Source organism: Herpailurus yagouaroundi, unplaced genomic scaffold (genome assembly GCF_014898765.1).
Source record: "Herpailurus yagouaroundi ecotype Mexico unplaced genomic scaffold, PumYag 67700, whole genome shotgun sequence".
In the NCBI taxonomy this organism is placed as follows: Eukaryota; Metazoa; Chordata; class Mammalia; order Carnivora; family Felidae; genus Herpailurus; species Herpailurus yagouaroundi.
Genome location: NW_024420499.1, coordinates 9,007,861 through 9,034,233, shown reverse-complemented (window position 1 = coordinate 9,034,233; position 26,373 = coordinate 9,007,861). Strand labels below are relative to the sequence as shown.

Genomic DNA, 26,373 nt, shown 5'->3' with positions numbered 1-26,373 from the left:
TGCGTATGAGTCTATATTAATATCCTTGAGAGGGGGGGATTAAAATGTGACTACAAATCAGAATATGGTAACTTTTACACATGTCATAACAAAATTAAAAAGCTTGCATTTTCCTTACTTCACAGTATGTAAAATATCTTGACATAATTTCATTTCACCTTTACAATAACACTATGTGGAGAGAGAGCAGGTACTATTATCCTCATCTCACAGATGAGAAAATAAGTTAAAGAAATCCAAGATCAGATAGCTGGCAAATGATAGAGCTGGGATTTGAACCTAAATCTGTTTGAGTTTGGTTCTCACTCTGCTAGATCATGCTATTCCTCAATAACATTTATTCAGATTATCAGCAGTCCACCAAGGACACTAAACTGACAGGAGACAATTGAGTTTTGGTTATCTCTTTTCTCAGAATGCATATATGTCTGTTTCTGTGTGTACATGAATATACACACTTACATGTGCATAGGAAGGAAGAAAGACAACATTTATTGTTCCATTACTTCCCTGAACCACAAATATAATAATTCTCCAAACTCTTTCCCATGATCTTCCACTCTTTTCTTTCTGTAATTCTCTTCATCTTCATGACTTGCGATACCACTTCCATATTGACTGAACCCCAAGGAACCTGCTGATACGTCTGAGTCATTTTTATTCTTCTGTATCTCTCTCCCAAATCCAGTGTCCATTGATCTTTTCCATTCTCAGCTCTGCTATTCTAGTATAGGCCCTAATCACCTCATTACTACAATGTTGTTTACTCTCTGCCTTCCCTATTTTTCCTCTCATCCATTTCCACTAATAGGTGTAAATCCTTGATCATGTCACTCCCACATTCAACGTTAAATTGTTCACCATTTTCTATAGGATAAAATCCATAACTCTTAGCTAAACACTTCCATAGTCTGGTGCTAGCCCAGATTGGTCTCCTAAACTTGTCTCTTACCATTACCCCTACTTATACCTTTCACTATACCCAAACTGTGCTTTTGATATACATTGTGTGTCCCTTTAATGCTTTTGTTCATGTTAGTCTTTTATACCTTTACAAATTCTATTTACTCTTCTCCATATCACTGCCTCTGTGAAATGTCCATAATAATGTCTCCAGCCTTAGGGTTCACCATGCATAGTCCCTTGTTGACCTATACATTTTTTACTCCTGTGATACTTTACATTCTTTTATTATTTTATATATTTGTCCATCTATTTATATCTTATCTAGTCAGCAAGATTGTAAGTTCCATGAAGGCAGGGACTGTATTTCATTTATCCTCATATTCCTGTCATCATCTAGTAGAAAATTTGAGCTCGTTGGATGCTTCATAGATGCTTTTTGATTTTGTTTGGACAGTGTTTAAGACAGGAGGAAACAATGAGACTAAAATAAGTAAGGGTTTAAATTTTTGCATGACAGTATCTAAAAGGCGTTTTTCTTTAACAAGGCGAGTGTGAAATCTAAACAGGAGCTTTCTACCGAAAGAAAAACAATATGAGTAATTCATAGGAATAGTCCCAGTCCTTAAATAAGCTACTGAGAATATTGCTTTTATTTTTTGATATTAGAAAGAATACCTGTAAGGAGTTGATGGATGAAAAATTAAAAATATCTCTTTACTATTTTTTGCTTAATTTATTAAATTATTATTTATTTTTTTATATTTTGCCAAAAACATATTGTTAAATGTAGAAATTCTGCAAAATCAATTTTAGAGTATTAATATCCTAATTGTATTAAAGTAATATCATTACCAAAGTTAAATTTATATTCTATGTTAGGTCATCTTCAATAGGATTTAGTGTGGTGCTGGCCTGTTTTCTTGCATTCCAAAATTGTTCGCACCACAATAAGAAGTCTTTATCAACTACACCAAGTGACTGAAAAATGTTAGTCTTCATGTCTGAATATTTCAACATTGATTATCTTTCATCTGAACTGGAAAACATTGCTTCACCATTGTGCACATTAGAAAGGGAAATGGGGTGGCACCTGGGTGGCTCAGTCGGTTGAACATCCGACTTCGGCTCAGGTCATGGTCTCGCAGTCCATGAGTTCGAGCCCCGTATCGGGCTCTGTGCTAACAGCTCAGAGCCTGGAGCCTGTTTCAGGTTCTGTGTCTCCTTGTCTCTCTGACCCTCCCCCATTCATGCTCTGTCTCTCTCTGTCTCAAAAATAAATAAACGTTAAAAAATTAAAAAAAAAAAGAAGGAAATGGGACAACATGGAACACAGGAAAACCACTTTACCTAAGATTCTGTAAATGATACTTGGCTTATTATGTAAAGAAGAAGCTATTGTGTATAGGTGAGAGTCAGACCCAAACACCATGAGGGTGAAAGAGATGCATCCCCAAATTATGTCTTCTTAATGCTCCCATATAGTCTGTTTTGGTGATGTCTCAGGTCAAATGAATCAACATGCTGTGTCAATTTAGCCAAACAGGTGGTAGAATATTTTACACCTCACTGACTTAGCTTTTTGTTTGGATAAATTGATTCAAATTAATTAGTTGTTTTGGTGTATCAAAGACAGGCCTGGTCATCCTCCTTGACCATAGAGTGTGAGGTGTATATAAGCTGTATTTCCTAGCTCAAAACTACAAGATTTGAGTTGGGGACTATAGCACACTGAATAAAAGATAGTAGGAAGTTGTCACGTATTATACCCTGACATTTAAAGAACTTAACAGAAAAACACCCAAAAAGTCACTAGGATGGCAGACATTTTATAGTCCTTAGAAGATAATTTTAATTTTTTTTTGAGATTATACAACCATCAGACTGAGCAGGGACTTGGATCCTGGGTACTCAGTAGTACACAGGAAGACTCCTTTTACAAGTAAGCCATTTTGGACAACTATGCAGTTTTTAGATGCAACCACTGGAGGGTGTTTGATTTTAATCCTTCCTTCCTGAATGAGGAAATTCATGTTCTCTGAATTCTGATTCGCGAGTGTAACCTGCAGAAGTTCTTAAAAAGGCCCTTTGACAATTTTTCTTTTTCCATCAACATTTCAGAGCTGGCTGAGCAGTCACCATGTCACGATTAACGAGTTTTTCCTTGGCATTTTTAGCACGCCTTCAGGAAGTCGATGAAGTATATGAATAATATACTTGATTTACACATGAATGACAGAGTAGAACATTTTGGACTTGGTGTATGTGTGTTATTAAAGAAGCTTCTGTGGTCTGTATTTGCAGCCATTGGTACAGATTTAACAGGTTATGCTATATAAATATAGACACATTCCGGGGGGGCGGGGAACTAGTTACAATATTATAAGCTATGTTTGTCCCTCACATCTCATTTAAAACATGTTGACCCAAGACTACACCTTCCTCCAAAAACTAGCAATGAGGCCTTTGAGGATTATAAAAGGAGACTTCATAATATCATCCTTAATCTACAACAATAATTTTCTATGAATGAAATTAATGAGGTCAACATTAACCCATTAATATTTAATGTCTTCACTTTTGATGTCTCTTCCATTTTTTTTGTACCACTCTTATGGTATTCCAACTCAATCTCATTAACGTACAAAACTTTTCAATGCATACAACTTCAAAAGTACATGAATGAGACTCCCCCGCCACCTTCCTTTTGTCTCTGTCCCTGTCTCTGTCTCTGTCTCTCTGTCTCTTCCTCATATGACCAAGAGTTCTCAAAAATTTTCAATAGAAACATGTCACTTTCCAAGGTGAGGTGGTGTCTGTACTGTTACGACATGCCCTTCTAGGGAAGTATGCTTTGGCCATCATGAACCAGCAGAGATGGGGAGATTTGACACAAATATTTTTCCTGAAGGCTAAAACTGAAAGGCTTCAGATCTGGACATTATTTTCCTGGCGGTGACCTACCTTTCCATTCTTGAGCCTGTGGCCAGAATCTTCCTTATGTTTTCTCAGGTTTAGTGCCTGAATGTGGCAAAAATTCCTACTTTCCAGTAAAAATTTGGTTTGTCTCTTCCCAGGCTAGAAACATCTGTCCTGAGAATAGCAAAAGCAACTTTGTTGCCAACAGGCGTCTGAATGTCAGAACTGACAGGCAACCAAAAGAAAACCAGATAGAAAACACCCTACTCACACTACCTAGAGACACAAATTTGAGAAGTAGAGGTTTTTCTCACCCCTGCAGCTGCTGGGTTTTGTGGTGGAAAGTACTGTACACAGAGCACATTGTGTTCATGGGGCCTAGTGGATCCTTGAGGAATGAACAGATGTGCTCTGAAGCTGACATGTGACCAATAGAACCCAGCTGTGCAATTGAGATCCTGAGATTGAGGACATTTTTGGATGAGTACCATGTAGGTTCTCTAGCCTATCATATCTCAGTGTTTCTGCAGGGATTAAAAAACATAAAACTATAAAATGTTATTGAATTAGGTGGAGGGCTACTGATCAGTTGGAGAAAATAGCATTCTAAAACTAAAAGTAGAAACAATCCAATCCTGTAGCTTTTGTTTGCCTTTAAGAGAAAGCAATCAAGGTACTTAAAAAATGCATATGCAATATTTATTAACAATTCTAAATTGAGCCAGTTTGGCTGAGGCTTGCAAAAAATCTATAAATATCGAAGTGGACTTTGAAGAGAAAAAAAAAACCTTCAAAGGCATTTACTTCAATTTTTCCTTCTATTCATAGAAAGACTATGGGGATCTCTATGTGAGTTATTCATTTATTATTGCACTGGTCATACATATGTTTGACCAGCTATGTCTGTTGAAGTTATATTTATGAATTTGGCCTCAAGTATCAGTGTTACTGAAGAAGTAATTGAGTGAGTGAAACTCAACAATCTTATGACTTATTACCTTCAGTAATTTAAGGGGAAAATGATAATGTATGATTACATTCTTGCATTTCCTTACTATTCTAATCTTCAGTTTTTCAATGCTTAGTGCTAGCCATGTGATTGTGCTGACAATGAAATGACAAATGAGTGGAGAATACATCTGGTGTCAGATGATGCCTAGTCACTTCTAAATGAAGCATGCAAAAAAAAAATTTTGTACATGGATCTGTAAGTACTCATTGCCAATAGTTCCTCTAACAGCTAGACATATTGGACACCATTCAAGTAAATTGTCCTTGGAGAGTAATAAAATCCTTTTCTAGGCAATCTGATGTCTGTGAACTACAAAGTGTGAGGCAGGAGTGACATGCACAACCATGGAAATTTAATACATTGTGTGCAGTTTAATTACATGGAATAAAATTAGATATGTCCACTATCCCCTTCACGTTAGAGTCAAGAGAAAGGGAACTGTACCCCAATATGCCCAAAATGTACTGAGGTCAATGGACTGAGGTTTCTCATGAAAGTTTGAGGTTAAGGAAGAATTGTGTAGAATTTCAATCAAGAAATTTACTGCTTGAGGGGCACAAAGAACAGGCACCTTAAAAAAGAGTAGAAGACCATAATAAAATTGTCTTTAAGTACAAAGGAGCCACAGAAAAGACAATATAAGGATCAAGTAGTCTTGTTCCATATTTACTAAGATTGAACTTATGGAAATTAGTTTCATCCACAAGTTTCCAGGGTATGAGGTTAAGGGAGAAAAGAGAAGGGGAAGGATATTTTGCAGACTTTTTGCTAACTCTCCACATTATCTTTCTTTCAATATTCTCTGAATGTGTTCCCTTACCTACCTCTACTCTTGGTAAAGAGATGAAGAGAGATGAGAAAGAATTTAAAGATGTGGACAATATTCCAGAGTAGATTCTGCCTACTGTCATGCTTTCCCACCTACGCACATGTATAATATAATAGCAAAAGTAAAGGATTCACTACCAGAAATATAGCCTTCAAAGTCAAAACTGTGAATATAGTTTGCTATACTTACAAGGTCTCAGAAAATCCATGTTAACCATTGATAGACTTATCAACCAGAATTAATTAGGATCCTTAACATTAGTCACTAGAGAACAAAACTCTTACCAAAACATTTAGCCCAATGAACTATCTATGAATTATCAAGCCAAAGGCTTGGAAGGTGGGGACAGAGAAAGTTTTTGTAGGGTAAGTAATATCACACATTGTTTAGAAAACCCCTCCTTTTGGGGCACCTGGATGGCTCAGTCGGTTAAGCATCCAACTTCAGCCTAAGTCATGATCTCACAGTTGTGGGTTCGAGCCCCACATCAGGCTTGAGCTGACAGCTCAGAAACTGGAGCCTGCTTCAGGTTCTGTGTCTTTCTCTATCTCTGCCCCTCTCCCACTTGTGATCTGTCTCTCAAAAATAAATAAACATTAAAAAAATAAAAAAAAAGAAAGCCTCTCCTTTCTACACACACACACACACCTAGTTACATAAAATTTTCATAGCCCCAATCTTTGTGGCAGACAACACAGAGAGAATCTTATATCTGCCAGAGGCAGAATTAAGACCCAAATCTTTGGTAATATCAGCCAAGATAAAGAGTCATGTTATCAACCTGCATAACTGTTTCAATAAGTTAGTATTAAACATCATTATTTATAAAGCAGATAGTATTTTCAGTGAGACTACATGATAAAGTACCTCACTGTAAGCAAGCTTCTAGTTATATCAGAGGGCTAATAATTTTCCCAAATATAGAGTGCTGAATAATACATTTTTTTCTTTGATACACAGGAAATCTATATTATTTTTCTGGCTTCTCCATACCAGTCATGGAAAGGACCCATCTCAATCAATTAGAACTCATTTTTGGGGTGCCTGGGTGGCTCAGTCGGTTAAGCATCTGATTCTTGATTTTGGCTAAGGTCATGATCTCAAGGTCTTGAGATGGAGCCCCACATTAGGCTGTGCTGGGTGTGGAGCCTGCTTGAGGTTCTTTCTCTCTCCTCTCCCTCTAACCCTCTCTGCTTGCACACATGCTCTTTCTCTCTCACTCTCTGTCTCTCTGAAAAATCCTCATTTCTAATTGCAATTTAGAAATTAAATCTTGGTTTTAAGTCTTTATGTATTAACCCATAGGCTTTATAAATACCACGGTTGATAGCTGTGAGTTAGCTAGTGTTTGCCAAAGATTAATGAAGTAGTCTCTGTATTAATGCGTCCTATCTTACCCAAATGATTTGTCTGTTTAACTGATAGGGGGTGTACATAGCTGTGGGTTTAAGTATATCAAACTATTATTTGAACCTGGAAAAATAGTAAATCATGTCTTTGCAAACTATTTGTCTTTCAACTTTTTTAAAATGACCCTGACTTAAGTAGGAGTGTCAACACAAAGATCATTTACAAATAGCTAATTGATTAGTTTGATAAATCAGATGGTTAGTCGGTAATAGCAACACCTCATAGAAATTCCTAAATATACAGGTAATTTTCTCCCTTGTACGATTGAGAGCCTGAGATTTAGGGGAGTACTGAGCTCTTTTGGAAAAGTAAATACATCCCATTAGAAGCAATTTCTTGTGAGTGCCATTCTTCCTGTTTCTATTTTATTGTTTTACTTCTTTCTTCGGTTTACTTTTTTGCTTTTTAAATAAGTGTCCTATTTTCAAGTCACTTTTGTAGATCTAATTCTACTTTTCTAAATTCACTGTAATTTTGGTTTATACAACTGCCCCTGAAAGGAATTTTTTAATTGAATTTGCTTTCCTTTTAATAGTTTAGGAAGTCACTTTCCTTGTTTCCTGTTGGCTTGACCTTTCTTCACTTCTCTAATAGGTACACATCCCAAAGAGGGCCTAGTGACAATACATTTCCTTTCTAGAATGTTTTCCAATCTCTGTCAACTCCCAAATAAACAAAAGAAAAAAGGTTCTTTGCAGTTGCACTTATGTGAAAAATGAATTTATACCAACTTAAGCTCCCCTATCAAAACTAAATTCAAGGGGATTTTTTTCTTTACCAATTGTAAAGATCACAAATAGATGAATCATAATCAGCTTTATTTCATGTCTGATAATTTGGTGTAGTTTCATAGCCTTATCTACAGAAGCAGAAGGCTATCAGCACCAGGCCTGTTTAGTCTTTTCTGTCATCATAAGTTACTTCAAACAAAACTCTGCAAAGAAATACCTTAATGACCTTTTATTTAAGGGATATTTCATATTTTTTATGTGGAAAAAGAGCCTTTTAAGAGATTCTTGGTACTCAGTTGTTAAATTTGCCTGAATAAGTCAAGGCAAGATTTAATGAATATTCATGTGTGTTGTGGATTTAGGGATTTTTTTTAAAGTTTCCTTATTATCTCTTCGTGGTAACAAGCTTTTTAAATGGTTTCTGAAGGTTTCTAAAATGTCCCCTGCAAAACCACAGCCCTACCATGGCAAACACTACTGCCTGTCAGAGACTACACTAGCTATGGATCAGCAATGTCTTAACATGATACCTGTTTCTGCTTAGTTTATTTTGAACTTTTCAAAACCTAAACACCCTGATTAGTCTCTAATTCAGGGACAGAAAACTTTCTCTGTGAAGGTCCAGATAGTAAATATTTTTGGCTTTGTGGGTCATATATGGTCTCTGTTACATCATATTCTTTTTTTTATAACCCTTAAAAAAATATTCCTTGCTCACAGACCATACAAAAACAGAACATGTTCCTAATGGATCAGGCTCCGGTTCATAGTCATTGGATGCAGAAATGCAACCTGGGAGTAAGAGGGAAATTATTTGGGGCACTTGCTGCTTAAAAGCCAGCAACAACTCCCTGACTAAGGATTAGCAAGTAAAAAATGTTAACTCTACCTGTTTGGTCTCTTGTTAATTTACTTATATTTTCCATGATGGCTAGGTCCTGGTTTTTTTCTCAAAGATAAAGAGAAAGAATGAAAAGACTTAAGAAGGGAGGAAGGGGCAAAGGGAGATAGATGAGAAAGGAAGGGAGAACAAGAGAGGGAACAGAAAAAGAATGAACAAGAAAGCAAAGAGGGAGATAAAAGGACAAGGAGAAAGGACAGAAAAAGAGAAAGAGAGAGGTATAGAGGAGCAAGGGGTGGGGGTGGAAAAAAAAACAGAGAGAAAAACAGGGAGAGAGCCAGAATATGGAAGTTAGTGCACAGTCTCTCCTTCTTTTCCTTAGAGCCAGGCAGCATTAAGAGGCACCTCCCCAGCTGCTTTCAAACATTGAGGTTGCTGCCCAGCCACTGATCACCATCCCAAGAAGCGAAATATGGGCTCCACATCTGAAAACTTCCACTTGGTTTTTCACCAAGTGAAATGGAACACGAAATTCAGGGCCCAAGCAAATGTCTGTTTTCTTTGGGACACTTGGGCTGTGTCTGCCCAGGGAAAATTTTGATGTTCTGACTGACTGACTCCAGTGCATATGATTAATGTATATATAGGACAAACCAGGATAATTCAGACCTTTTTTCTTCCACAGCAGGTTTTCAGCCGGAATTATCTGGATGGTTGCCTCAACTCTCCACTAGGCTTTGCCAGGATAAGCATAGCCAGTGTAGTATGCAGGAGACAGGGACCAATCCCTCTATCCAAGTTTCCCTTCAACACCCACACACTGCACAGCTGAACATAGTGGGATCTGTCCTGGCAGTCATTCCTTCTGGGGGCAAATACAAATTCTGTCTAATGAATCTCTAAGAAGCCCCTAAAATGTTAAATGTTGCATTTGGCTTAGCTCTCAAATAGTGAAATATAATAGACAGATGAAGAAGGAGAACCATACCAATTGAGGGAAAAAATGTACCCTGTTCCCTTCCCCATTCAAGAAAAGAGATAGCAAAAGCCAAAGCCCATGAATCCCAATAAAACCATTTAGTATATATGTGTATAGTTTCTCTTAATTCTGTAGACACCTGAGTTGTAATTTTTTTAAGTAGAGATATGTATAGATAGATATACCTTTTTATTTTAATAGTATAGCTAAAAAGTAAATTAGACTACATCCCAACACATAGAAAAAGGGTTACTCATGGAAGCATAGTTTATGTTGACAGATGTGCTCTTGTATAGATTTTTTTTTTAATTAAAGGAAAAGCTGAATAATGAGGGAATACTACTACTCAGAATAACCCTTTGGTAAATTATTTTGTAATGAATTCCAACGTAAAATTAACAATTAACTCATAATTTAAGTGGAAAAATTGTATTTTCATGGACTCCTACATTCATGCCATAATTTTGAATTTGGGTTTTGTTTTGTTTTGCTTTGCTTTGCTTTGTGTGGAGGAAAGGTGAAAAGAATAATGGGAAAGATGCATGATAGTTTATTTTACTGTATCTTACAGATCCAACTTCTAATGATGAAGGTTCCCACATAACTTCTTTCTTTTTGGGAGCAGGAAGAAAGGAAGAAAATGAAGAGTCAGAGCTGTTGATACATTGGGATAATATTTTTCCACTCTATTGAAACTTTCTACCTTTCCTTTCATTCTGTTTCACCAGTTCTCTAAGTGATAATTACAAAGTGATAACTTCCCCATTGCTGCTTGTGTGGTGTTTTTATTTTGTTTTTTTTTTTTTTTGCGTTTATTTATTTTATTGGCCTTTATTTTTTTACAGATTTCAATGCTGATTTTTCCCTGAATACATGATCTCTTAAAATTCTTAAGAGGTTCCCTCTACACCTAGAAGCTGCCTTATAAACAGTCATTGTACTACTGCATGAGAAAGTCATGAAATGTATTAAGTAAAAACCAAAACAATAATAACAACAAATTGTTAAATGGGCAATTTCAATGTGTATGTCTTAAAAAGTTTTTTGTTTCTCTATAGGCTGTGTAGAAAGTTTACTCATTTTCACTTGCAAAAGTGTTCTTGCTGCCTAGTGGTGGAAATAAAACACTGGAAAAGAGAGATATCTGTAAAATATGCATGTGTAAAATAAGTTTCTCTTTTCAAATGACTTGTACTGAGGTGTTTGGTGGCCCCACACTATGTACTGGACGTGACTCTTTGAATGCAGTCTGTAACCTTCGGCAGATTTGCAGTGACAAGTGTTGCTATGCTTCTGTAAGCACTGCTTCTGCTAGAGGGCACTGTACATTAGACAAAGCCATGTGCTCTGCTTAGTAAAGACAGCTCTCTGTTGCCGCACCTGTGTCCAAGTCTCCGTTTGTTAACATGTGTGTGTTTCCACTTTTGGCAGATAAGACTTTAGGAAGCATGATTACAAAAGGATCATTCCACAGGATAAATCAATCTAGCATTAGTTGGGTGTTTTTCTACCATGAAAAGACTATATAACATATTCACCTCACTCTCAGAATTGTTCCACAAAGTAGGGCAAAGACCTCTCAACTGATAGATTCCTCCTTTACTGTTCATTCAGTATGGCCTCCATCTCTGACTTCACCCCTTACTCTTCCCCAGAACAAAGAGCAGCTGGTTCAAATTAAATTCATGGGCATGCACACACACACACACACACACACACACACACACACCACTTCCCTGTCTCTTAGTTTGAAGAGCCAAATTTGGAACCTAAGGTTGCAGATAACAAAAGTTATTCTGAGAAACAAGCTATGATTCTAGAAGAGATTTTCAATTATTTCTATCACAATTATCTTTGAAGTAGCTCATACACATAAACCCCCCAATTGTTTAGTAGTTTAAAACTAGGGGAAAAACCAAAACCAACCCACAAAACAGTGGCCCTTCATTCATTAAACAGCTCCATTTCTCTTTTTGTCAATCCGATGTTCACCTCAAGCACTAACCTGGAAGCCTGCCTTGAATTAAATGATTAAATAAATAAAAATAACTTAAATACAGCTGAGCTCTGAAGAAGTCAGCATTTGTATTCATCGACAGAACACTGTAAGTAATAATGAGGAGAAATAAAATAAGTAGTATAAGCAGAGTTTTTTTATTGTTATTTTTAAGGAAATGGACTTTCTGAATGTGCAATGCAAGAAAATGTGATATACCTTAGCGAAAGACTGGCTTTTTGCTATATTAGAGTGCAAACCTAATGCATTAAAGACTGGAAATGTCTTTATTTTACTCTTTCTCTCTTTCTGTGATTTGTAGCATACACTGAAGATCTCACAAGATTTGTTGAGCAAAGCAGAAGACTTATTATCGTGCTAACTCCAGACTATATTCTCAGACGAGGATGGAGTATTTTCGAATTGGAAAGCAGACTCCATAACATACTAGTCAGTGGAGAAATCAAAGTGATTTTGATTGAGTGTACAGAATTAAGAGGAAAGGTGGATTGCCAGGAAGTAGAATCACTAAAGCACAGAATCAAACTTCTGTCCCTAATCAAGTGGAAGGGACCAAAAAGCAGCAAATTAAATTCTAAGTTTTGGAAGCAATTAGTATATGAAATGCCCGTCAAGAAAAAAGAAATGCTTTCTCGGTGTCATGTTCTGGACTCTGCAGAGCAAGGACTTTTTGGAGAACTCCAGCCTATACCCTCTATTGCTATGACCAGTACCTCGACCTCTCTGGTGTCATCTCAAGCTGCTCTCCCTGATTTCCACCATTCAGATTCAATGCAAGTGAGACACTGTTGCAGAGGTTATAAACATGAAATGCCAACCACCACCGTGCCAGTACCTTCCTTAGGCAACCACCACACTTATTGCAACCTGCCTCTGACACTTCTCAATGGACAGCTACCCCTTAATAATGCCCTGAAAGATACCCAGGAATTTCATAGGAACAATTCCCTGCTACCCTTATCATCCAAAGAGCTTAGCTTCACCAGTGATATTTGGTAGTGAAAACTCTGAAGTCCTCTAAACAGCTATGTGAACATACGTAGAACAGAACAGAACATACATAGAACAGAATTTCTGCTAACCCAAGCATAAAGTACACCTAATAACACTGAGGTGCTGAAAAAGTGTTCAGAGTGAAAGGCACAGAATCCCTTTTGTACTTAAAATTTGTGTTTACATTTGCAGAATAGTGGGTGTAAAGAAGGCCCTGCTTTTGTAGTATAGTACCTTGTTTCAATGTGTAGTTTTTATTTCTTCCTGAAAATAAAAATGTAAAAATCCTGTTGTTTTAGAGTAGGTTTTATGATACTATTTGGACTGTAAACTTAGTAGATGAGAAACCTCCCCCTATTTATGTATATTTCAGATTAACATGGCATTTCAAATAAGGAAAACTTAAGAACTTTAATTGAATTTGAAAATTCTGAACTAAGTATAGGGGGGAAAAGAGAACTTCTACAGAATAACTGAAAAATCAGGAATTATCAAGAAAGACGTGTTGAAGCACCCCAGTTAGAAGATTGTATGTAGAGGAAGATCGGTTAAGAAAAAATGTCACCGAAATTTTTGGAAGTTCTTCAACATAATGGACAACTTCTGTAGACTAAATCAGCAGCTAATATGACGGCTTATTGTTGTATAGGCAAGCACATCTTCTGTAGGCAAGATGTGGTAGGAAGGCAAACAATATGCATTCTTAAGCAAATGAGTAGACAGGCTACTAGTTCTTTGAAGATGATTTTGAACAACTCTTATGGCTTTCTAGCCTATTTCAAAAGTTTTACAAACTTGAAAACACATTTTAAGATGCAAATTTTATTGTTTCCTAACAATTCACATTTGGATATTTTTCCAAATGATCTCTTGACCTGCTTTATATGAAGATGTGAGCATCTTCCTACTTTTTTACAGCATCATTGGAGTTTGAATTTAAATAAATATTGACTGCAAGTGTCAGCAGTAGAAAAGAAGTAAAACAACAATATTCACAGATGAAGTGCTAAATGATTCAAGTTTACTAGTGGTAGAGCAGCAATTGCAGTTATTCTCATCTGAAATGTAGTTGTGAAAGAGACTATGCTGTACGTACACAATGTCTGCTTGGCCATGTGTGCAAGGTTCCTGCAGAAGTATCTCTATTCCTGGTGCTTCAAAGAGTATATTTTATAGACTAAACTTCTCCACCCTCCCATTATGACTGTGACTATACCACACCAGAAAATACCTATGAATGATCTAAAATATTATAAATTTGCTGTAAGGAATGTGCCCCTATCTAGTATCTAGTATTTATTGTGGATTACTATTTTGTGTTCTTTCCAATTAATCAATTTTGGTGTGTTTTCAACTAAGATGCCTTTGGGGGCCAATTTTTAATCAAGGCTGATTCTGGAATTTTGAAAATGGTTCATAAATCATGTTTTTGGACAAATATAATAAGGACAGATGTACACAGTGTATAAAAATTAAGAATTTTCCCAGCTCTTGTAAATGTGAAACTCAAATGTTTAAGAGAATATTAGATAATATGTTTTGATTTTTTTCTTTCAACTTCTTTACATTATTGATTCTCTGTGATCCGTGGGTTTTGTTTAAAGTACTTGTTTCTCCATTGCTTTTCTATACCCAGCTTCTCAGAAAATGCATTATGCACCAACAATATGTAAAAGCTTAGCAGTGATACATGTTCATTTCATATTGGGACAATTAGTTGCTCCTTTGAAAAGTCCTGTTCAACATATATACATGTTTCGTAGATGTATTGTTTCCACTAAGAAAGGTGATTTTGCTTCTGTAAAAAAAAATAGATATTTCAAAATGGAAATTTATCAATTCTGAACTGTTTTCCAAGTGTTATAGAGTTGTATTTACTCTCATTGTTCTTTAATGATATGTGCAATCACTAAGTTAATAACCTGCATGGAATGAGTAGCATATTTTTAAGTGACCAATTGTACTTTTTATTATTTTGTTTTTCACAGAAGCCTAGATTAATTCAAATAGAATGTTCAGTGGTATTTTTAAACTAATAGTTCTGTATTGAGCATGCCAGTTCTGAAAATATAACATGGGTCTCTCTGCTTCCCTTATTTACAATGATTAAACGTGGGTAGCAATTTGAGTTGGCTGGCCACAATGTGTCCTTTCACTACTAGTAAGTACTCAAAAACAGAGCATTCACACTTGTGCTGGGGAACTTGACAAGAAACCTTTTCTACCATTTTCAGGAACCAATGTGTACACTATCTATAAAAAATTATTTCTAGATGGCAATTCAAAATTTGATTTTCATCTGAGATTTTTAAAAGATATAACCCATAGGGTATAATAAACATTTAGTCTAGAACATAATATATTCCTCCAGGTGCTTACACAGTAGGAAAAATGTCTTCTCACTTATTCACTGAAATGGATTTGAAAATTTAGAAAAATACTAGTGTAATTAGTTCCCATATGTTCATAGCAAATTTATTTCGCTCATCTATCAGCAGTATATGCACTTTTAAAAATTGAGGTTATTTTGAAGTAAAAAAATTCTGAAAATGTCAGAAATTATGAGGCAAATAAGAAATGCATAAAAGCAATAGATATACAGGAAGTGAAAGCTACATTAAGAATAAACAATGCTCAGGAGATTGTGAACATCTACATGTTTTAATTTGGCAAAATACAAAATCTAGGAGGTTTGGTAATCTATTGGCTCCAATCTAACTCTGGAGATTCTGAAAGGTAGCTGGATAGTTCTTGAAAGGAGGTATGAAGGTATCTCTCCTCACCTCCCTCTAAGCCTTAATTAAATTAAATCCAAATCTATTCTGCCTTCAATCACTCTCAGTTAAAAAAAATGCATACAGACACTTGTGGGCTTTGGGTAAGGCTTGAGCCCAAGATAGTATCATGTGAAAAGTTGATATTTTGTGTTAGTATCGGTAGCTAACATTGTGGGTCTTACAAGTAGGAAACAAATTGCAATGGGTGGATAAATGGTTCAGTTATGAAAGAAAAGTTTATAGAGGAGTTTCAAGAGGACATGAAAATGATTAATATCGTATGGATTATGTCTGTAACAAGTTGAAAAATGGCAGGTGTGTGAAAGAAGCAAATTCTGGCAAAAAAGAGGAGACTATCTGATCCACTTGGTGATTGAAGGGCTTCTTCTAATGCTAGAACCACTAGTTTCAAGCATTTTACTGCCCTTTGGCATTTTATTTTTAAATAAATTGGTTGGTTTTCACCAAGTGTTTTCTAGAAAATTAAATAATTACCATGGGAAATAACCTGAAAATTGTACATATAAATCTTTAATGCTCCTTGTATTCATTTCCCAAGGTGAGATAGTGAACTGATAAAACCAGAATGAAGTTAACACAGAACATAGTTCCATAGTGACCAGTTAAGTTTGAACACTTGCAATAGTTGTTTCTCTTTTCTGGGAGAGAATTTCATGTTGAAAATCATCTGGCTCAAATTTCTCTATTACTCATACATTTTTGTTCTAAGATATCTTATAGGAGGTCACACTGTTAAATATTACAGCTTTTTGATGAATGTATGGGGATGTCTAATAAACAATAATCATTAGCTTCAAACTTTCATATAAAACTTAACCTTTTAGAACTGAAATCAGCCATAAGCAATTTAAGAAGGTTATTTATCATTCTGTTTTCTTACCATGAAATCAGAACTTGCAAAATCACCTGCACCCATCTAAACTTATTTTCTCAAATGTTCACTGCTGTTTGATCAAGCACATTTTCTACAGATAATACTAAAGTCAATCACGAATATTGAGTGCCCACTGTTTGCTGCCCATTACATAAAATATAATAGAAATATTTCTTAATTTAAATCCCCATTTTCAAATAGTTTATACATCATATGCACAAAGAAAATAGTATTTGCAAAACATATTCCAGTGTAAGAGAATTAATATTTTACATCCACAGTAGATAAGTGAGGTGGCATGATTCAGTTCCAAATTGAGCAAGAGATGAGTTTGGAATACAAAGAACAGTGGTGAAAAAAGGCAATTTCCCAAGTGCAGAGAATAACACGTGTGAATATTGAGGAGAAAATAAGCAAGTCCCATTAAGCTGATAACAAGCATATTTGACTAGCAAGAGCAGAAATATGTGTGAGGGCATAATAATAAATAAGGCTAGGAGAGGTGTTGGAACATTCATGCAATAGCAGATGCAGGAAGAATTAAAGAGGGGGAAAGAATGGTGACAGGGAGACTAATTGAGATGTTGTTGTCATAGTCCACATGTGAGAGGTGATAAGAGATGGAGAATGGTGACCTGTATACAGAAAAGGCAAATCTAAGGAAGAAGAATAGGCAGAATGTGGTGAAGTGAAAAGTGGAAAATTTTTTTTAAAAGTCATTAAAAATTTCAAAGATCAAGAAAGTTAGTTGCACCAAAGGAATTCTCTTAGAGTATTTAATTTACTTTCTTAATTGAGCATCTTGACACTGTAAGGACAAGAATAGAGACAGCACAATGATAGGTGTATTTGCTACTGGAGCAACTTATGAAGTGTTTGAATGACAATAGTGGTCAGGAAAGACAAAGTACTTCTGCAAATCTGCTTTAGAAATGAACAATTACATTCACTCCACTAAGCATAATCTCAAATTTTCAAAGAAAGAATTTATGAATTTGGTCCTGTAGGTCTCATCTACTTACTGATTCTATTTAAATCCCTCACTTCACTTTGGAGTAAAGAATTATGATCTGAAAATAAAGGAATTAAAATTATTCAATCAAAGGGAACTCCAAAAGACAAGGATTGAGGGTGTTTGTCACTAGTTTTAAAGCAGAGAAACTGGAAAAGATTTACAAATAGCAAAAAAGGATATGTTGAAGTGTGTTGCAGTGGTCAGAGGAGGTGCACAGAGTGGTCCTGTGAAGAACGATAAAGAATTAACAACCATGTAAGGCTTGAGCCCAAGGAACCATATTTTTTACCAAAATTGAAGGTGGAATGATTACCATCAGGTAAGGAAATTTTATAAGGGACCTTGTACTAATAAGAGTACATAACTGTCCTTAAAGGATGACAACCCAAATCTATAGCTTATCACAATAAAATTCACTGCTTGCTCACATCCCAGTCTAATGAGGATTGCATAAGTTCATGGGGAGAGGCTGTGTTCCATAGTCATTCAGAGATAGGCTGTTTCTTTTTTGTTTCTCTGATCTCCTCTAGGTCAAAGAAGTTCTCTCCATTCAGCCAGTAGATTGGTAAAAAGAGAAGGCATAGAGGTTGGCACAAAATGGCCTATAAAAACCACTCACATTAAAGGGTGAGGGAGGGTAGTCTAGTTGTTTTCCCAGGAGGAAAAGAAAATGGAATTTAATGAACAAATGAACATAGTTTCAATTAGTAACATGCTGAGCAATTCTTTTCCACAATGCCAGAAGATGAAACAAACAAAAAGATAAGCAGTAAATTTATAGGAAGGAGAATGTTTATCTTCAGAAGTGGAAAACACCAGCATACACAGTTTCTGAAGATCAGTGGTCACATATTATTTTTTGCTATAGTCCAATTACTCAAGACAGTACTGGTCACAGAGTAAGTTGCTCACTTCACATGTCTCAATTAAATGGACAAATGAATTTGGGAGCATCTGTGAAGTTTCAGTTCCTGGATTCCTTAAAAATATGAGGGATGTTTTTTCATTTGCTTCTTTCAGCAAGTTTTGTTTATTACTTTCAATTTTTTAAAAAGAAAAATGGATTAGATTATCTTTTTATGTCCTGTCTAGGTCTGGGATTTTAGGATTCTAAATCAATTTGTGGTTGGAGATCAAAGTTTCTTAAGCATTTTGTAGTCAAATCATTCTACCTCAGAGCATCCAGACAATTTAGTTCTGTGAAACCACCCAATGGAGATCATTTCTCCTAACCACATAGTCCTTTTTTTTTTTTTTTGTAAATATGTAATTTATATACGGACTTACTGCCAACAAAAAAACATTGCCTCTCTTTTTTGCAAAAGGGCACTTTTATGCCTATATTTTTCATATTGGGTAGAATAATAGAGATTAGATTAACCCCTTTTACTAAGCCCAGGATGTGCCACAGTAGCAGTCCCACCAATGAATTCAGGATACAGAAATATCCAAGTTTCTGTCCTCCTTGGCATATTTTCTAGACAGTCAATACATTGTGAGTACTCCAAGCCTTCTTGACAAAGGAGACATGTGGAAATAAGTCGAAAGAATGAGAATGCCATTCATTTTCACCTCGGGCAAATTACTTAACCTTCTATGTCTCTATTTTCTCACCTGTAAAATGGGTATAACAATAATATACATAGGGTTGTTGTAAACATTGTAATTTAATGTATGTAAAGTACTTAGAAGAATGTCTGACACAAAATAAGCATTATATAAGAATTATTGTATTAATAATTATATTATTACTTTAATACAAAGATGACACTTCTGATCCACCATCCATGAGCAATGCATTTTTATTTTACTTTCCAAGTGATAGAGATTGGCTCTTCAGTGCTTTGCATGAGTGCCTGTAGGACCAAGGACACTCATTTTCCAGACAGTTGGCTGGGGCCAGAGGTACATTCTGTGGCCATGGAACAGATCAGAGCTAACTGGCCCATATAAGGAACAAACCTACTGTAGCTTTGACCCCATTAGTAATGTGTTGAACTAGACAAAAAACAGGACTCTCAGAACATGGATTATTCAGATTTGCTGTCCATGTTAATCAAAGTCCCCAGATAATTGCTTGATATTCTCCTTAACTTTAGCTAGGTTTACATAAGACCAAAACATCTGGATCAGAAGTGAAAAATGCAGATGTTTAAGCCACATCATGGGAAACAGCCAGATGTCTCAAATTTGGATTTGTCATTTTGTTCTTTGTTTTAAAAGAAAGAGAAGCCAAAACAAAAACTCTACCATGTCTTTTTCCTTAACCTGAGTAAAATCAAGCTGGTTTTTTGACATAGAAATTTTAAATGCCCAAAAGCTGATTAGAAAGTTTGTTGATAATATTACTAGATAAATTGTGTTTCAAGAGGAGATTTTTAAAATTTACTTTAATAAGACATCTTAGCCATGCGTAGCATTTGTGAGAAGTGATTGCTTTTAGAGTGAGACAATATTTTGGAATACTTGACCATAATGAATGATCCAGGAAAGTATGGCTAGGATGATACCAACAGTAAAGGATAATGTGCTGAATAAACTCCACAGACATATTGTTTATTTCCTAAGATCTAAGGTCAACCAAGTGAGTAAGGAGTTAAATCCAAAAGAATACATTTAAATCTCTTCTTTTTTTTTTATGAAATCATATTTGCTACCAGGAAAGCAACAGAGAGAGTTGACTATAGGCATAAAGAAAATAGGTAGCCATTTATGGAGTGTGATTGGAAGGAAAACAGAATTAATGAAGAAGTCTCTGAAATACCTTTAATTAGTGTTCTAAAATAATTTTAACTAAGTGAAGTCATGATGTTCCCAGGGAGTGGCTACTATCTGGCCCTTATGATTCCACCAAACTCCTCTAACAGGAAGTAAAGCACATTTATTAGACACCACATTAATGCAGGTATTGTAATTTTAGAACTAGATGGGGCCTTCAAGATCATCTCTTTCAATCCCTTTATTTCACTTACAGGAAAACTAAGGCCCAGAAACTAAGTGACTTGGTCAAGTGACATGGAATACAGAAGCATACAGGTAGGCAATTTATGGGTAGGTTTTGATAAAGGTGGAAGTAAAGACAGAAAGAAGGAAGGATTCTGGAATTCATGAAGGCACTGGGTACAGAAAGAGTGTTGGGAATATGCTGAAGATAGGAGAGGGAGTTAGGTGAACACCAAGCAAATAACGAAACATCAGTAAGTTTCACCTATGAATAATTTTGTTAACATACACATTACTTAACACAAATGACAGCCTTTTGTGAATGCTCCATCTTCCACATTGAGTATAATGTTTGGAACTTCTATCAGTTCACTTGACAGATAAAGATATAAAGGTTTAGGGGCGCCTGGGTGGCTCAGTCGGTTAGGCGTCTGACTTCAGCTCAGGTCACGATCTCGCTGTCGGTGAGTTCGAGCCCCGCGTCGGGCTCTGGCCTGATGGCTCAGAGCCTGGAGCCTGCTTCCGGTTCTGTGTCTCCCTCTCTCTCTGCCCCTCCCCCGTTCATGCTCTGTCTCTCTCTGTCTCAAAAATAAATAAACGTTAAAAAATTTTAAAAAAACATATAAAGGTTTAAACTTTGCTCCCTAAGACTCAAATAAGGCGTCAAAGGACTCAGCTCAGGTTTGGAGAGTTGGTTTTTGATTATCAGGTAAGGTTCAATTGCATAAGCACATGGAAGCAAAACTATCTTCAGATCAAAGTGAGTCTTTCCAGGTCTCTAGCACTATCTTTGGCAATGTGTATAGAGAAAATCCAAACAACTGTTATCAAATGTTTTATAAGGCAAGGATAAAAAATTAGGAAAGTATTTTGCACACCTGAGTTTCCCCAAGTACAAAAATCTAAGAGTAATTTTCTCCTCAGAGTTCCCTTGTCTTCTCAAAAGTATGCCCATATAATGAAGAAAAGCTTAAATCAGGACATATTATTTTCAAGTCTTTTTTTTTTTTTAATTTTTTTTTTTTAATTTTTTTTCAACGTTTATTTATTTTTGGGACAGAGAGAGACAGAGCATGAACGGGGGAGGGGCAGAGAGAGAGGGAGACACAGAATCGGAAACAGGCTCCAGGCTCTGAGCCATCAGCCCAGAGCCCGACGCGGGGCTCGAACTCATGGACCGCGAGATCGTGACCTGGCTGAAGCCGGACGCTTAACCGACTGCGCCACCCAGGCGCCCCTATTTTCAAGTCTTAAGATCAAACTCCATATAATTTTTCACTGATTACAATTATCACATTATGACCATTTTATCTAACACAGTTGAAATCTACCTGGAAATAAAAATATGTGCATATAAAGAGAAATATACAGTATAAGTATAGAATTCAGAGTTCAGTCATTGCACCATACCCGACCATTTATCATTTCAATTTAAAAACAGTAATGCTGCCAGTGGAAACAGAAAACAAGTTGTCAGCATTTTTCCTAAAGCATGATGAAACCACAAAGCCGTAGAGTAGGCAGTTAAATTTGTTTAAAAAGCTCAACATTTCAAGACAAGCCAGATTATTATGGGGGATATACTGTAAACTACTCATCTAACTTATTTTACAGTGATGCCAATTCACATGAAATTAGCTTTATAAGGATGAAAGATTTATTTTTTCCCTTTCCTTCCCTTCCCTTCCCTTTCTTTTCCTTTCTTTTTTTCTTTTCCGTTCATTTCCTTCTCTTCTTTACCCTTCCCTTTCCTTTCCTTTAATGTTTTGTGCCATATTGTGGAGGATGAGGTCATCAATCTCCCTCTTTTCTTTTCAATTTCATGTACAGCCCAGAATGATTAAAAATGGCAAAGCCAGGGGCGCCTGGGTGGCGCAGTCAGTTAAGCGTCCGACTTCAGCCAGGTCACGATCTCGCGGTCCGTGAGTTCGAGCCCCGCGTCAGGCTCTGGGCTGATGGCTCGGAGCCTGGACCCTGTTTCCGATTCTGTGTCTCCCTCTCTCTCTGCCCCTCCCCCGTTCATGCTCTGTCTCTCTCTGTCCCAAAAATAAATAAACGTTGAAAAAAAAATTTTTTTAAAAATGGCAAAGCCAAGGAGCACCGGGGTGGCTCACTCAGTTAAGTATCCAATTCTTGATTTGGGCTCAGGTCATGATCTCATTGTTCATTAGATTGAGCCCCGCATCAGGCTCTGCACTGTCAGAGTCTGCTTGGGACTCTCCCTCTCTCCCTTACCCACCCCCCACCTCAAAATAAATGAATGAACTTTAAAAAAAATTCATTAAAAATGCGGTGCTGGGCGACTCAGTTGGTTAAGCAGCTGATTTTGGCTCAGGTCATGATCTCACAGTTTGTGAGTTCAAGCACCAAGTCGGGCTCTGTGTGGACAGCTCACCGCCTGGAGCCTGCTTTGGATTCTGTCTCTCCCTCTCTCTCTGACCCTCCCCCGCCATCCCTCCCTCTCTCTCTCAAAAATAAATAAACATTAAAAATTGAATTAATTTTTAAAAATGGCAAAGCCAACGCTAGACTTTCTCTATTCATAGCAGCATTTTAAACTCTTTCTCTACTTCTGTACCATTGGTTTCCTATAATCTCTTAAAACATGGAACATTAGAGTTGGATATAAGAGATCATATAATCCTCTTATTTTAAAGATCAGGAAACTGAGACTTAGAAAGGTTACGTGCCTTATTGAAAGTCAGAGAACGAGTGACAGCCAAAACTAGAATCCAAGATTCCTGATTGATCTCTCTTTCCACTATCCCAATCATGCTCTCAGGAATTCATAGACTGGATTCTTAATATATTTATCCATCCATCTACCTTTTCAGATGGAGGGCAGCCAATGCCTTTCTAATTCATATAACTTTAAACATTTTCAAACAGCTTTATGTCATATTTCTTGAAATCTTAAAATGTTTAATCAAATATACTACATACACAGAAGGACCAGAATCAATTGTGAACTTTCCTCTACCATAACCACCCACCACTTGCAAGACAGAAGACATATTAGTTTGAACCATGGAAGCCTAACTTACTCTTAAATTTGGTCTTCTTAGCCCAAGCAAGTTGAGGATATTTTTTAGGTACGGTAAGATATTATTTTGATTTTATTATTACGATTGAAATGAGTGTTTGGATATGAGAAGCACTATGAGTGTCAACTCTGCAGACAGACTATCCATATTCAAATTCCATATTTGAATTTACTGGCTATTTCACTTGGGAGAAGTTATTTAAATTTTCATTATCTCAGTTTCCTCAGCTATAAAATAGAGATGAGGTGGTGATGATGACAATGGTGTCCACTTTAAAGCATTGTTGAGAAGTTTAAATGAGCATATAAAGTGCTTAGAAGAGAACTCTGCGTATAGTAGGTACCATAAAAATTTTAACTGTTACTTGTATTTTCTTCTCTGCTGTATAGGAAAAAAATTGACTCAGCAAATTAATACTGAACACTGAGAATTACTGGGACTGTTTTAAAAGATTTTAACCAACTTCTGGATAAAGAAGTTGTGGTTTATATATACAATGGAATACTACTTGGCAACGAGAAAGAATAAAATATGGCCTTTTGTAGCAACGTGGATATAATTGGAGAGTGTTATGCGAAGTGAAATAAGTCATACAGAGAAAGACAGATATCATATGGTTTCACTCTTATGTGGATCCTGAGAAACTTAACAGAAGACCATGGGGGAGGGGAAGGGGAAAAAAAAGTTAGAGAGGGAGCGAAGCAAACCATAAGAGACTCTTAAAAACTGAGAATAAACTGAGGGTTGATGGGGGATGGGAGGGAGGAGAAAGTGGGTGATGGGCATTGAGGAGGGCACCTGTTGGGATGAGCACTGGGTGTTGTATGGAAACCAATCTGACAATAAATTTCATATTTTAAAAAAAGAATAAACAAACAAACAAACAAACATAAATAAATAAATAAATAAATAAATACGTTATGCTTTCCCTTAAAAAAAGAATAAACAAACAAACATAAATAAATAAATAAAAGATTTTAACCAAGAAATGTATGTAAGGAAGGGGGCTGTTAATTACTGTCAAGTCATGTCCATTAGAGCTAACTGTACACATCCTTTCCTGGAAAATATCATCATACTTTTTATTTCGATTACTGTTTTCTTTCAAATGCCATTATTTTTCAAATTAAAAAGTAGTTCAGACTTTTCACTAATTCAGTAAATAGATCTTCCAACTACTCTTGAATTAGTGAGTTGTGACTGTATCCCAACACTCCTCCCCCAAAACAATAACAACCCTAGACATTTTTTAGAAAGAAGTAGTTTTTTCAACCTGCCAATTCCCTTGGATTTTCCACACAGAAAGATCTTAACAGGATTGAAAGGCCAAAATAGTAAAGAGGAAGCTCACTAGGTCAACAAACCATGGTATAGTTGTGGCTTTTAGGCTATCACAAGTTGAAATGACTCAATAATGTGATGTAGCTACTTAGAAAGCAAATGCAGTATTAGAATAGAGCACTATACAAATAGAATGCCGAGTTCAAAGGAAGAATTGAGCACTAGTCAGACCACATCTGGTAGGCTATGTTCATTTCTGGGCACCCACATTCAAATAGCATCTTTACCAGTCTAGAAAGATTTCAGGAGAAGATAGTCCAGATGGCAAAGTTTCTGAAATCATGCTGTGGAGGGAGGATTGAAAAAACTGGAAGTGTATTTCTTGAAAAAAAGAAAATTTAGCCAAAATGTGACGTGGAGACAAAATAGATATATTCAGCATAGCCCCAAGGGGAGAACTAGGGTAATGAGTAGAAATCATGAGGAGGCAAATTAAGGCTCAGGATCAGAAAGATCCATCTGAAGATACAAAATACCCATAAACAAAGTGGGCTGCCTTGCAAAACAGTAAATTCTGTCACTGCAGAGTGTCAAAGACTGGGAGAATTCAGAAAGGATTGTTACTTAAGTGTGAAGGTAAAATGGTTGTTACCTAAAAGTATTTCCAACTCAAATCTATGATTGTAGCCCTGTGACTCTATGCTCAGATAGCTGAAATACCCATCTAGCTGATTTGTCTTCGAATCCACTCTGAACACTTCTACCTACTATACAACTGCCAGACCAATCAGATCAATTTTTATTTACTTCTCACACTTCTCTTCCACTCCCTCTCCTTCTCCTCCATTTTTTTCTTTTAATACACACACACACATGCACACACACACACACACACACACACAATTGCTGAACCATGTATGAAGTTCACTGTGTGCCAGCACTATAGATACACTATATGTATTCACACACATACAAACACACACACACACACACACACACACACACACACACACACTTTATATATGACTGCTTCTTCTGAATTGGGTCCAAATCTCTTTTCTAACACTTTATACCTCCCTCCTACCAGAACTACTCCTCATTCTGGCAATCTTATTTCTTCCTCTTTGCCAAAATATATTCTCCACTATTGAAAACATCTTATCTCTATCAAACTTATAGTTTACTCCATGTCTTTATATGTACTGTACTTCTTATGGAAAGTACCGTACTTCTGTACTTCTACTACTGTACTTCTTATGTACTGTACTTCTTTATGGAAAATTTTCCAATCATCCCCTTCACAAAGTTGCATTCACCCTTCAAGGCTGAGGGTGTTTGTTTGTTTGTTTGTCCCAACGCTGAGTTATAACCCATCTTTTACCTGACTCTTTCCTTCCTTGGCTATTATAGCTTACCCTGTGTCTCTTGTTTCCTCTGAATTTATAAATATAGCACAATCATAATTTCAATCTCTAATTTTATGTAATCCACAGTTTTCTAAATGAGGAAATGATAATTTCCCCAAATAAAGTGACTTGTCCAAGCTAATCCATCAAATTAGTAGCAGAGCCAGAAAGATAATTCAAACTTTACTGTTCTTGGTCTGGTTGCTATAGCATGCAAATTTTTTGTGTCTGTTCATTTCACATTCTTAGGTGGATTATGAACTCATGGAAGAGAAGGATTATTCCATTTTAAAATTTTCCTTTGTATTTTCGGAGAATTTACCACTTTGTTAGGCATATAGGTACTGCTCACTAAGCTCTCACCGAAATGAACAAAAC

The 26,373-nt window shown here is 36.3% G+C and overlaps 1 protein-coding gene across 1 annotated transcript in view; it reads left to right on the top strand.

Annotated features, from left to right (window-relative positions):
* Nucleotides 1-14,762, top strand: part of IL1RAPL2 (interleukin 1 receptor accessory protein like 2) — a 325,170-nt gene extending 310,408 nt beyond the window's left edge. Inside the window, exon 7 of the mRNA XM_040468434.1 lies at nucleotides 11,943-14,762. Coding sequence (XP_040324368.1) covers nucleotides 11,943-12,640 — 698 coding nt within the window. The 3' untranslated portion in view covers nucleotides 12,641-14,762. The remainder of the gene's footprint in view (nucleotides 1-11,942) is intronic.
* Nucleotides 14,763-26,373: the final 11,611 nt, after the last annotated feature.